The 12,756-nt window shown below is 40.0% G+C and overlaps 1 protein-coding gene across 3 annotated transcripts in view; it reads left to right on the forward strand.

Annotated features, from left to right (window-relative positions):
* igsf9bb (immunoglobulin superfamily, member 9Bb) overlaps positions 1–12,756 on the forward strand; it is a 174,514-nt gene that overhangs the window by 127,179 nt on the left and 34,579 nt on the right. For all 3 annotated transcript variants that reach the window (XM_085288276.1, XM_085288277.1, XM_085288278.1), the window contains exons 15-17: positions 6,585–6,669; positions 9,481–9,645; positions 12,520–12,565. In XM_085288276.1, the coding sequence (XP_085144402.1) occupies positions 6,585–6,669; positions 9,481–9,645; positions 12,520–12,565 (296 nt within the window). The remainder of the gene's footprint in view (positions 1–6,584; positions 6,670–9,480; positions 9,646–12,519; positions 12,566–12,756) is intronic.

The following is a 12,756-nucleotide window of genomic DNA, read 5'->3' on the forward strand; positions in this document are numbered from 1 at the left end:
TCCTGCCACGACACTTTCAAACGTCTTTCTTTAATCTAACCACCACTTCCAGCTCTATGCAGATGCTTTTATCTCTACTTCCATTGCACAGCAAACACCCACACATACTCTTCTCTCCAGCTCTCAGTCTCACAGATGCACACATCACACCTAGCTTGTGTAACTTTTCTGTTGGAAATTCACTGCATTTTTTAGGTCATGGGACCAGAATGGAAGCTCTCTTTGGTTCCTCACATATGTGTATATGTTTTAAAGTGGACATTTGCTGCACCGCAACTAAATCTTCAATCTGTTCTCACAACTGAGCTGACAACTCAGTGCACTGCATATTTATGTGCTAATAACTGGCTTGTAAATAATTAACTAGACGGCTGTTAGAACACTGCAGCTGATCTTGATGAAACTTTGTAAATGGTTAATAAACACTGTGCAGTGCATCTGTGCACATGATTGGATGGACTGGTGTAATGTTGTAGCTGATTTTTACATATACAAGTTATACAAGTTTTTTGTAGCCCAAAATAAATTTAAGTAGCCCGAATAAAAAAGAGAGCAATTTTTTGATTGATGATTTGTTTCCTGTTTTGTTTCTGTTACAATATTATACAAGTATAATATTGTACTTAATATTATACTTATACAAGTATAATATTGTAACGGAAACAAAACATTAATCAAAAAATTGTTGAAACACAAATTACAACATTGTATAAAAATTACAATCATCAACTCAAATACTTGGTTCTAATTGAACAGAAATTTCTATGAACTTGTAAGAACTGTGTAAGACATGAATCAGTCTGTGTCAGATCCTGAATTTGAAATTTCCACTGAAGTCACGGGTAAGAGGCAAGTGGAACCAAGATCGAGGCCATTTGCTTTTTGAAGTTTGCAAAGACTGCTAAATTGTGCCAGTGGTAGTTCACTCTTTGCAACATAGTACGCTGTTCTAAACTGATTTTCAGGTTTATTTTTAGTATGTTATTTGCAATTGGTGTTATTTTTCGGGGAAAGATATTGCAGACTGAGCAATAATGCAATTCTTGCATTTCTCGTGGATTCTAAAATGACTGGTCCCAGTAACAAAGGCGCTTGTCGACTCAGAAATCGAGGGAAAACCAACAACACACCCAGCAGAACATTATGTTATTTACACGGGTGCACATAAGTGGTCCGCGTGTGTGCATTCGCTGTCAAAATAAAAGACGCGCACCAGATAAGAAGTTGCAACGCGCGTTTGCATCCATACAGGGAGTGCAGAATTATTAGGCAAGTTGTATTTTTGAGGAATAATTTTATTATTGAACAACAACCATGTTCTCAATGAACCCAAAAAACTCATTAATATCAAAGCTGAATGTTTTTGGAAGTAGTTTTTAGTTTGTTTTTAGTTTTAGCTATTTTAGGGGGATATCTGTATGTGCAGGTGACTATTACTGTGCATAATTATTAGGCAACTTAACAAAAAACAAATATATACCCATTTCAATTATTTATTTTTACCAGTGACACCAATATAACATCTCCACATTCACAAATATACATTTCTGACATTCAAAAACAAAACAAAAACAAATCAGCGACCAATATAGCCACCTTTCTTTGCAAGGACACTCAAAAGCCTGCCATCCATGGATTCTGTCAGTGTTTTGATCTGTTCACCATCAACATTGCGTGCAGCAGCAACCACAGCCTCCCAGACACTGTTCAGAGAGGTGTACTGTTTTCCCTCCTTGTAAATCTCACATTTGATGATGGACCACAGGTTCTCAATGGGTTCAGATCAGGTGAACAAGGTGGCCATGTCATTAGTTTTTCTTCTTTTATACCCTTTCTTGCCAGCCACGCTGTGGAGTACTTGGACGCGTGTGATGGAGCATTGTCCTGCATGAAAATCATGTTTTTCTTGAAGGATGCAGACTTCTTCCTGTACCACTGCTTGAAGAAGGTGTCTTCCAGAAACTGGCAGTAGGACTGGGAGTTGAGCTTGACTCCATCCTCAACCCGAAAAGGCCCCACAAGCTCATCTTTGATGATACCAACCCAAACCAGTACTCCACCTCCACCTTGCTGGCGTCTGAGTCGGACTGGAGCTCTCTGCCCTTTACCAATCCAGCCACGGGCCCATCCATCTGGCCCATCAAGACTCACTCTCATTTCATCAGTCCATAAAACCTTAGAAAAACCAGTCTTGAGATATTTCTTGGCCCAGTCTTGACGTTTCAGCTTGTGTGTCTTGTTCAGTGGTGGTCGTCTTTCAGCCTTTCTTACCTTGGCCATGTCTCTGAGTATTGCACACCTTGTGCTTTTGGGCACTCCAGTGATGTTGCAGCTCTGAAATATGGCCAAACTGGTGGCAAGTGGCATCTTGGCAGCTGCACGCTTGACTTTTCTCAGTTCATGGGCAGTTATTTTGCGCCTTGGTTTTTCCACACGCTTCTTGCGACCCTGTTGACCATTTTGAATGAAACGCTTGATTGTTCGATGATCACGCTTCAGAAGCTTTGCAATTTTGAGACTGCTGCATCCCTCTGCAAGATATCTCACTATTTTTGACTTTTCTGAGCCTGTCAAGTCCTTCTTTTGACCCATTTTGCCAAAGGAAAGGACGTTGCCTAATAATTATGCACACCTGATATAGGGTGTTGATGTCATTAGACCACACCCCTTCTCATTACAGAGATGCACATCACCTAATATGCTTAATTGGTAGTAGGCTTTCGAGCCTATACAGCTTGGAGTAAGACAACATGCATGAAGAGGATGATGTGGACAAAATACTCATTTGCCTAATAATTCTGCACTCCCTGTACAAAAGGCAGTGTTTTTGTCCGCTAGAGTGGGATTTTCACATGGGTTTTGCAGCACAGATTCAGCAGACTTTTTCAGTCAGAGAATAAAAGTTTCAGTTATTACAAAATCAAAGGTCTAACCTGCCCAGAAAAGTCACATGGGTCAACGTGTGTTTCATAGAAAAGCTGTTTGCCCCCTTTGTGGCTTCCTCTTTCTTTCTTTGACACACTCGTCTTTTCAAAATGTTTTAATTCAGCCACATGAATGGTCTGCTGAGGTCATGCGAAAGCATTTCCAGCATCTCAAAAATCCAGACTTGGACTAGGCCACTCCAACTTCATACCATTGTTTGATATTATAATTTGTTGATATCTGAAACTTATATAGATATATTCATATGTTGTAGCAACACTGAATTCTGACTGGTAGCCTACATTTATTCCACTTACATGGTTAGAGCTTTTATGTTTTCACAATTTTTTTTCTTTTTTTTTTTTACTAATTTCTCTAACATCAACAATTTTGGGAAAATATTGCATGCTGTCTGTAGTCCTGAAACATGAAAAACAATGAGAAATCTGAATCTGATTCAGGTGAGTATTTGATGAATATCATGTACATTTTTGTTGGTGTGAAATATGATGTGAAACTTTATGCCTCTTATATCTAAGGAAGAGCTTTTTAAATCCCTGTGTGACGTCTTGAGAATAGCAAGAGGACAAAAAGAAAGGTTGAAAGAAGGTTTGTTGTAGCATGCATTAGTTACTTCTTCGAGTTGGTGGATATGGTTTCCTAAAACAAATTAAAAGGCATATGTTCTGATAATGCTGATTCAGAAGAAAAAAATCTGTCCCTTTAACTACATTCTTTTCACTCCGATGCCAATTTCTTACAGCAATTATTCTGAGCGCAAAATATAGGTTAAGGAACCACTATTCAGCAGTAGTTCACCAATGCTCCAGTAGCCCATAAAAGACTACAAAGGCTACGTTCACACTGCAGGTGAAAGTGCTTCGACCCATATCCGATCATGGTATGACAGTGTGAACGGCACAAATCCGATATTTTCAAATCCGATCTGGGTCACTTTCGTATGTGGTGCTGAATCTGAAACATATCTGATGTTTTAGAAAGCGACTGCTGTTTGTCGCATCCGTCTTTTACGTCACTGACACGACAGACGCCAATTATCAGCGCCAGAGAAGCACCAGAGAAGACATCGTGAACGCTTCCTGGCCATCCCGTGTAGATGTCAGTGAAACTGTTGGGAAGACAACGTTGGAGAAACGTGAACATTTTATTTGTACTGTATAATCTGCAGATTCTGACAGAACTCTGCAGCTATCCTTTGAAGCACCGCTCCTCTCTTAAACAGCAATAAGGATCATTATTAGGCCATATGTAAATAACAAAATAACTTTATAACTTCAATCAAAATTGGGAAACGTAAACACTGAAACAAGTCTTTATGGGGCCATCAGTCAAACAATACTAGGTCTAAACAGAGCGCGTTGCGTGTGACGTCTTCTTTTTTGCGCATGCGGGCCGCTTTGAGGGTTCACACTAGAGCGCGTTTGCTGTCGCATTTTATTTGTAGTGTGAACAACCAGACAAAAAAATCGGATTTGATCAAAAAGTCGGAATTGAGCATCAAGACCTGCAGTGTGAACGTAGCCAAAATCACAGAGGGACCCAGGATACATGGGAAGCAACTTGGGGTCTCACAGAGAGCAAATATTAATGTTCATGAGTACAGTTTCAGGAGTACTCTGAACAACAGTGATGTGTATGACAAGGAGAAATTAATAAAAAGAACATAGATGCAGTTTACTAAAGATCATGTGAACAAACCAGAAAGTCTTTAGTTTAAAATGACAGACTTTCCTCAGTACATAAGCCTCTCTGCCACAGAATGGTGAAAGATGTGGCAGAAAGGCTCTGCCGGGGGTTTCTTCCTGTTAAAGGAGAGTTTTTCACTCCTACTGTTGCCCACTGTCCATCCTAACAGGCTCAGGGGAGAGGTAGCAATCTGATGCAAGGGGAGGGGAGGAAGACAGGATAAAAGACATGCTGTGGAAGAGAGCCCGAGTTTAATAGTAACTAATGATTAAATGCAAAGTGGTGCATAAACACCTGATTCAGCCCTAACTATATGCTTTGTCAAAACGTAAAGTTTTAAGCCTAACCTTGAAAGTAGAGAAGAGTCCGTGTCTCCCGAATCCAAACTGGGAGCTGGGTGCTGCTATATTTTGGATCAAATGAAAGCTTTGCATGAGGTTTTTAGGACATCCTGATAATAAGGAATTACAATAGTCCAGCTTAGAAGTAATAAAAACAGTAACTAGTTTTTCAGCGTTACTCTGAAACAGGATGTTTCTAATTTTAAAAATATTGTGCAAATGCCATAAGCATTGCAAAGAAGGCAGTCCCACATATTTGTTTAATATGCACACTGAAGAACATATCCTGGTTAAGGAAACAACTCCATAATTTCTCACGTTGTTACTGGAGGCCAAGGTAATGCCATCCACAGTGGTTAGACACCATGTTTCTAAAATGTTTAGGACTGAGTACATTAACCTCAGTTTCAACTGAATTTAGAAGCAGAAAATTAGGGGTCATTCAGTCATTCTTTCTGTCTGGTGTTTGTTATCTGTGAATCTTAAATTGAAAGCACTAACGTACAGAAAAAAGGTGAATGACGCAAGTTTTTTGAGTACAAGTGCTTTGAGTACACAGGCAGAATTAAAAAGTGCTCTATTACAACCAGTTCATTTACCAAAACAAACATTGGCCTGTAATAAGCTAAGATAGCTGGGTCAAGTGATGACGTTTAAAGTAATGATTTAACTACTCCCACCTTAAAGGTCTGTGGTACCTAGACGATTAATAGATATAGACTGATCACATTTAGGATTGAATGAATTGATTAATGGTAGGACTTCTTGGAGCAGTCTTGAAGGGATGAGATCTAATAGACACTCTTCTGATTTGTTGCCTGATACTTTTACATTATAGGCCCTTCTTGTAGTCTCAAGTCTTAATCTTAGTCAATTTTAAATTTGAAAACAGAAAATCTGAATGAATCTGATGAAGTCAACAGAACTACATCATCTGCAAAAAGCAGAGATCCTATTCTGTCTGTAGCTCTGAAAGCGGACAGCCTCCTCACCGAGGCTATCTTGGGATCCTGTCCATGAATCAAGAACAGGATTGGAGACAAGGGGGAACCCTGAAAGATTCCAACACCCAATGAAAATGTGCTTGAATTTGTGACACGGATCCAGACACAGCTCTCACATTGGTTATATAACTTAATGGTCATGAAGTCTGGGTAAATGACTAAAAGTTTGAGTTTGTTCTGTAGCGTGACCAGGCTCAGGCTTAGAGATTTGGGAAAGCAGCTCCGACATCCAGAGGAATCTCGGAGTAGAGCTGCTGCTCCTGTGTGGCAACATAGCCAGCTTTGGATAAGTGGAAGATAATGGATGGATGGATGAATTGAATGGAATGGAATGTCCAGTACAAATGAAGAAACATTAAAGAAGAGTAGGTCAAAATTCCTCTGATGAAATCATACGGAAAGCAATTACTTCAAGTATCCTGCTAAAGGTGGATTTTGTTAAATAAATAATGACAGTATATTGGAGTTTTGTTCATCTGAGTTCTATTTCCAAAGTTTCCAAAGCCTTGGACTGTTGTAGCTTGGTGGTCTTTGGAGATGCCAGTGGAATTTTACAGGTTCAGGCTTACTGAACATTTCTGATAACATAATCTCTTTTTTGTCTCAGGAGGCATGGTATGAGTTCCGCGTCATGGCCATCATGGATGACATGATCAGCGAGCCTAGTAACGTAGTTGGAGTGTCCAGCACAGGTGAGGCATTAGATCATTTAAAATGTTAGAATTTCATTTGTGGCCATGACTAACAGATGAAATGTGAATATGTATATAGAGCTATTATGTGTAAGAACCCTACATTATCCAGTATGTATAGAAGAATAATGAAGCTTAGAGAAGAAGAATGATAGATAAAGCTGCTCAGTGAGTTTCAACCCAACAACTAGCTGCAAACTGCATATTTAACCTCAGGCTAGCCTAACATCTCTGAGCTGAAGAGGGGTGGTAGATGTATTGCACACTCAGCAACACCAACTTTACATTTTACCCACTCAGCACTATTCATTTTAAGCTCGCTTTAACATGGACACTCCTTTGTAGCATATTGAGGAGGATGACATCATCTTCCTGTCTGCTTCTCCACTGATTGTACTGGGTGGCTTCCTGATTTTAAAAAAAGCCAGCTTTGTTTGGCTGTAAAAAAAAAAAAAAAAGACTGTGTTTTGGGTCTGAAATTAAACTATTCATATATGATGGCACTCCTCTACAGAGGTCACTGAGTACACTCCGTTTAGTAGGAACAGCTGCCGGTAACATTTATAGACAAGATTTTCACTTGTTTTTGGAAGTACTCTGCTTCCCCCCTCTGGTAAAACTGGGAACCACGCTGTACGATGATCAAATGCTTCTGCTCATTTCTCTCTTGATATGGAATTTTTTTGACTGTTTTCCTTAAATTTTGTCCAACGTGATGTGGATACACTCTGTCCTTTCAAACATGACAAAGGTGATTTGGATAGCTGAGCAGTGATTCACTGATCGGGTGTTCCTGCATTAATACTTTGTATTTTGCTAATCATACATCATCTGTAGCACATACACTACTCTCACAAGTTCTTAACAGAAGCTGACCCATTGTACCTCCTGGTTTCACTGAGAGATAACTGAACCAACTCCTTCAACTGAGGACAGTTGTAGAAATTTGTAAATCCACAACCAGACATCATAGCTGCACAGCAGAAACATTGTCCTCTTTGTTGCATTGGCTGGCTTTTAATTATAGTAATGCCATTATTTTAATTACAGTTAAATATTAATTAGTATTATTATAACAGAGTTTTTGCTCACACAAACAAAAGCACAAGCTTCTTAGATGGACTCTATTATACAGCAGGACATATGATTTGTCAGGTAATTCAATTAAAATCTTCCGACAAGCACCAACAACACGAGGAGTGTAGAGCGTTGAGGCCTAGGCCAGCTATCAGCTACAGCTGCCTCTGTCGGCACACGTGTCAATTATAAAGAAAATTAATCTGCTGTACAGTAACTGTGAAGGCGGAACGCTTTATAATGCAGCAAAATGTAAAACGTTAACATAGAGGTCTAATGGATTGACTCATTTTGGTGTCTGGCACTTCAACAGACTCTTACAGGTCTTGTTGGTCTGCTAGGTGGAGCCTCCATATATAAAAGGTGGATATAACTACTTTGGTGTGACCCATTGGTTACCCATCTTGTGCAACTGAATGTCACCAACAAGTGGATCTAACTAAGAAACACTGTTAGAAGAAACCCTGCTTTGTCCTCTTCTTTACTCTAATAGTTCAGAATTTATGAAATGACCAAAAGGAAACTAGCGAGCTTATTTTGCAGCCAGAGGAGTTGCCCCCTGCTGGCCAGTAAAATGAATGTCTGTGTAAGGCACAGTGTGAGAGACAGCAGCAACCAGCTTCTTTACCTGAGAATGTCTCGTGTACTGTAGAGTTTAAATATTTGTAACCATTTCTTCCTTCTTTCCTCTTCAACTTAATTCTGGCAAGTAACATTCTTCAATATTAGTAATAAATATAAACTAGTCTTCTTGTCCACATTTCATGAACTCACTGTCAAACTTTTACTTCCTGCCTGAAGTTTTTATTAACATTTTGTGTTTTTTCAAACTCTGCATTTGATCTTCCTCTGCCCTCTGGCTCTGAACACATGAAACATTTATAAAATTACAGTTTTTGGTTACAAAAAACACACAAGGGATAACAACATATGTGATGGAGTTTCTCATCTACTTCCCACTCAGAGATGATTTAGGGAACTTCGGAAATGTAAGGAGCACTAATGTAAACCAATTACTGATTACTGTGTAAAAGTCAATCACACGTTTCATACTAACAAAATTTATTTATACATTTTTTTGACCCTGTTCAGCAGACACTAAGCTAATTGAATTTCATCAGACACAAGATTTTCTTTTTTGTCTAAGCCAGTCTAACCACATTAGTTAACCACGCAATCAATCAAAACAGTGCATGAATTACATTACCTTCTATGTAGTTCTGAATAGGAGGAAAAGTTAGCATTCTGCTTAGTCATTGTGACATGCACCCTGCAGAAGACATATGCAGCAGTAAAGGTCAGCTTGAATATATTTGAATTTTATTGGACAGGACAGAATGTTTTTGGAGGCTCTTCTACAGGAACACAGAAACGAGTGAACTCTGCAGCTCTAATTTTGCAGATGAAGCTGCCAGAAAACAGCAGAAAGTCCTGGTTTAGTTTTAATCAAAGAGCAGGGACAGTGTGCTCTTTACCAGTAAACTCACATCTGTGTGGTATATCTCATAGTAAATATCAGTCTCTGTTTTGGAGCCACAAATTGAATGCTGAGTATAGCATTAATATAAAGGATGGCCATGTCAAAAGTTCAGTGAGCAAAGAAAAATTGGTATATGTTCCTCTGCTGTGATGTTTCCTCACGGTCTGCATACCTGGAGTATAGGGCTCTGTTTCTGTCATGAATTTGCTGTTCGACTTCATTATGCTTTTGTCTCCCTCTCTCTTCCCCCTCAGATTTCTTTCCTCCTCCAGAGTTGGTGGAGGAGCGTGGACTGGCACGGCCTGTGGTGGCTGGTATTGTGGCCACCATCTGCTTCTTGGCAGCAGCTGTCCTTTTCAGTACCATGGCTGCCTGCTTTGTCAACAAGCAGCGGCGGAGAAAACTCAAGAGGAAAAGAGGTGAGGGGAAACTTGTTATATTTAATATATATATTTAACTTCCCACATTCACTAAGCTAATCCTAAAAACCTGAAACATGTCAGCTGCTTAACTTGTGGAGGTTCTGCAGCAACCATTGTATCATCATGCATAAACATTCTGGATAGTACTTCTTATTCTTTGATTTTATTTTCCCATCTCGCTTGTTTTCTTTCTAGTATTGTTTTCTTTCTAATTTCTTCACACTCCTTTTTGCTACATGTTTATGCTCTTAACTAATCAAACATAAACAAAAGTGATTTAAGGAGCTAAGATTTAATGGTAGTGACTATGTTGGTGCATGTTTTATGTATATTAAAACATGTGTTATTTGTTAAAAACTAAAGACAACAACAACATACAATTAAAAATTTTAATAATTAGAGATTCTGAAAGTCAGAAAGCATCCATCCATCCATCTTCCGCTTATCCGTGGCCGGGTAGCGGGGGGAGCAGCCTAAGCAGAGAGCACAGGGGGGAGCCCAGACCTCCCCCTCCCCACCCACCACCTCCAGCTTGTCCGGGGAAACACCAAGGCGTTCCCGGGCCAGCTGAGAGATATAATCCCCGCAGCATGTCCTGGGTCTGCCCTGGGGCCTCCTCCTGGTGCGACACCATAAACACCTCACCCAGGAGGCATCCTTGTCAGATGCCCAAACCACCTTTCGATGTGGAGGAGCAGTGGCTCTACTCTGAGCCCCTCCTGGATGGCCAAACTCCCCACCCTGCCTCTAAGGGAGTAGCCCTAACCCTAACCCTTCAGAGAAACCTCATTTCTGCCGCTTGTATGTCATTCTTCCAGTCACTGCCCACAGCTCATGACCATAGTTGAGGGTAGGGATGTATATTGACCAGTAAATTGAGAACTTCGCTTTTATGCTCAGCTCTCACTTCACCTTGATGAACTGGTAAAACTTCCGCAACACTGAAGCCGCAGCACCAATCTGTCTGTCGATCTCCCGCTCCCTTCTCCCGTCACTCGTGAACAAGATCCCAAGATCTCGATCTTAAACTCCTCCACTTGGAGCAACCTGGCATAGACTTTCTCACCCTACGGTCCCCGTTCTTAAAGATAGGAACCACCGCCCCGGTCTGTCAGTCCAGAGGTAACGCCCCTGATCTCCACGCAACATTGTACAGGCATGTCAACCAAGACAGCCCTATAACATCCAGAGCCTTTAGGAACTCAGGGTGAACCTCCTCCACCCCAGGGGCTCTGCCACCAAGGAGTTGTTTCACTGTCTCAATGACCTCGTCCCCAGAAATAGGTGAGTGTTTCCCCTCCCCAGACTCTGCTTCCTCCATGGAAGACATACCAGTGGGATTAAGGAGGTCCTTAAAGTATTCCTTCCACTGTCCAACAATGTTCTCAGTCTAAGTCAGCAGCGCTCCACCCGCAATATCATCTTGTTTCTGATCCATTCATCTGAATGTTGCAGCAGAAATTCACTCATGGACCTGATAATGTTTTTCCAATCTTCTATTTTCCAATTTTAGTAAGCCTATTCAAATTGTAGCCTTAGTTTCCTGTTTTTGCTGATAAGGCTGGCACCTGGTGTGGTCTCTGCTGCTATAACCCATCCACTTCAAGGTTTGATACACTGAGTATGCAGAGATGTTCTTCTGCATACCTTGGTTGTAGCAAGCTGGTATTTGAATTACCATCAACTCAAAAGAGTGTTGCTATTCTCCCCTGATCTCTGACATCAATGATACATTTTTGTTCAGAGAACTGCTTCTTACTTGATATTTTCTCTTTTTTGGAATATTCAATTCAATTTTATTTATACAACGCCAAATCACAACAACACTCACTTCAAGGCGCTTTATATGGTAAGGTAGACCTTACAATAATACATACAGAGAAAAACCCAACAATCATACGATCCCCTTTGAGCACTTTGGCGACAGTGGGAAGAAAAAATTCCCTTTTAACAGGAAGAAACCTCCGGCAGAACCAGGCTCAGGGAGGGGCGGGGCCATCTACCATGACCGGTTGGGGTGACAGAAGGAAGACAGGATAAAGACATGCTGTGTTTACTCTCTGTAAACCCTAGAAATGGTTCTGTGAGAAAATCCCAGTAGATGGTAGTAGAGGTACCAACAACTATTCCACTTTCAAAGTAACTTAAATCAGCTTTCTTCCCCATTCAGATGCTTGGTTTGAACTTTAGCATTTATCATGTCTACATGCCTAAGTGCAAATCATTTTTGCCAAGTGACTGGCTAATTAGATATTTGCATGAGTGAGCAGATGAACGGGTGTTCCTAAATATAAACATTGCATTTTACAAAAAAACAAGGTTAGAACATCCTTTTAAGTTGTTAAAAGAATAGTTTTTCATTGATTTGAATATATTTATGGAATTACACATTATTTGTTGCTGTACTCGTTTTTCTCTTTTTTTGTGATCTGCTGCTTTATGCTGCCATCATAGCCATCAAAAGCTAAAAGTGATAGATTCTTAGCTGCAGTCAGTCATTATATTTATGTTGATGTTTTTAAGCCTCTGTTGCATTTTACTGCTGTTCTGTCGCTCACGTTCAAATCCTGCTCCAAGCCCTGCAGCAGCCATTCTAATGTTGCCTTTGGTGAGTCTAGTTTTATAAGCCTTTTATGTAAATGTGTTGGGTCAGACACGTTTATCGTGAATGGCAAAACGATATTTTCCACATTATGAATCTTAATATTGAGGCTCGGCTGAAAATAAATAGGAATAAAAACAGCTCATTGGACTACTTCAAATGACCTTGCCTTTATTTGTACAGCTTCTAAGTGAAGTGCTTGTTTTCTCCCTCCCCTACCAGTGTATTTACAGTTTACAGTGTTTTGTTTTTTGTTCCCTATCTTCCAGACCCCCCTCTTTCAATAACTCACTGCAGAAAAAGCCTGGAAACTCCGTAAGTACATCTGTGCCACACAAATATATTGCTGTACTACAAAACAACAACAACAACAAAACCTCACAAAACAAATTGATTTAACAAAGAAAATCAAATAGTAGTACACGTTATATTACTGTTTTAAATACAATGTAATATCTAATAAATTGTAAACTTGTAAATATCGAATAAATTGTGTGGAATAATAT

Source organism: Mchenga conophoros, linkage group LG10, assembly GCF_057382185.1.
Source record: "Mchenga conophoros isolate Kocher_MC1m ecotype Shallow Benthic linkage group LG10, M_conophoros_male_GT1.1, whole genome shotgun sequence".
Taxonomy (NCBI): Eukaryota; Metazoa; Chordata; class Actinopteri; order Cichliformes; family Cichlidae; genus Mchenga; species Mchenga conophoros.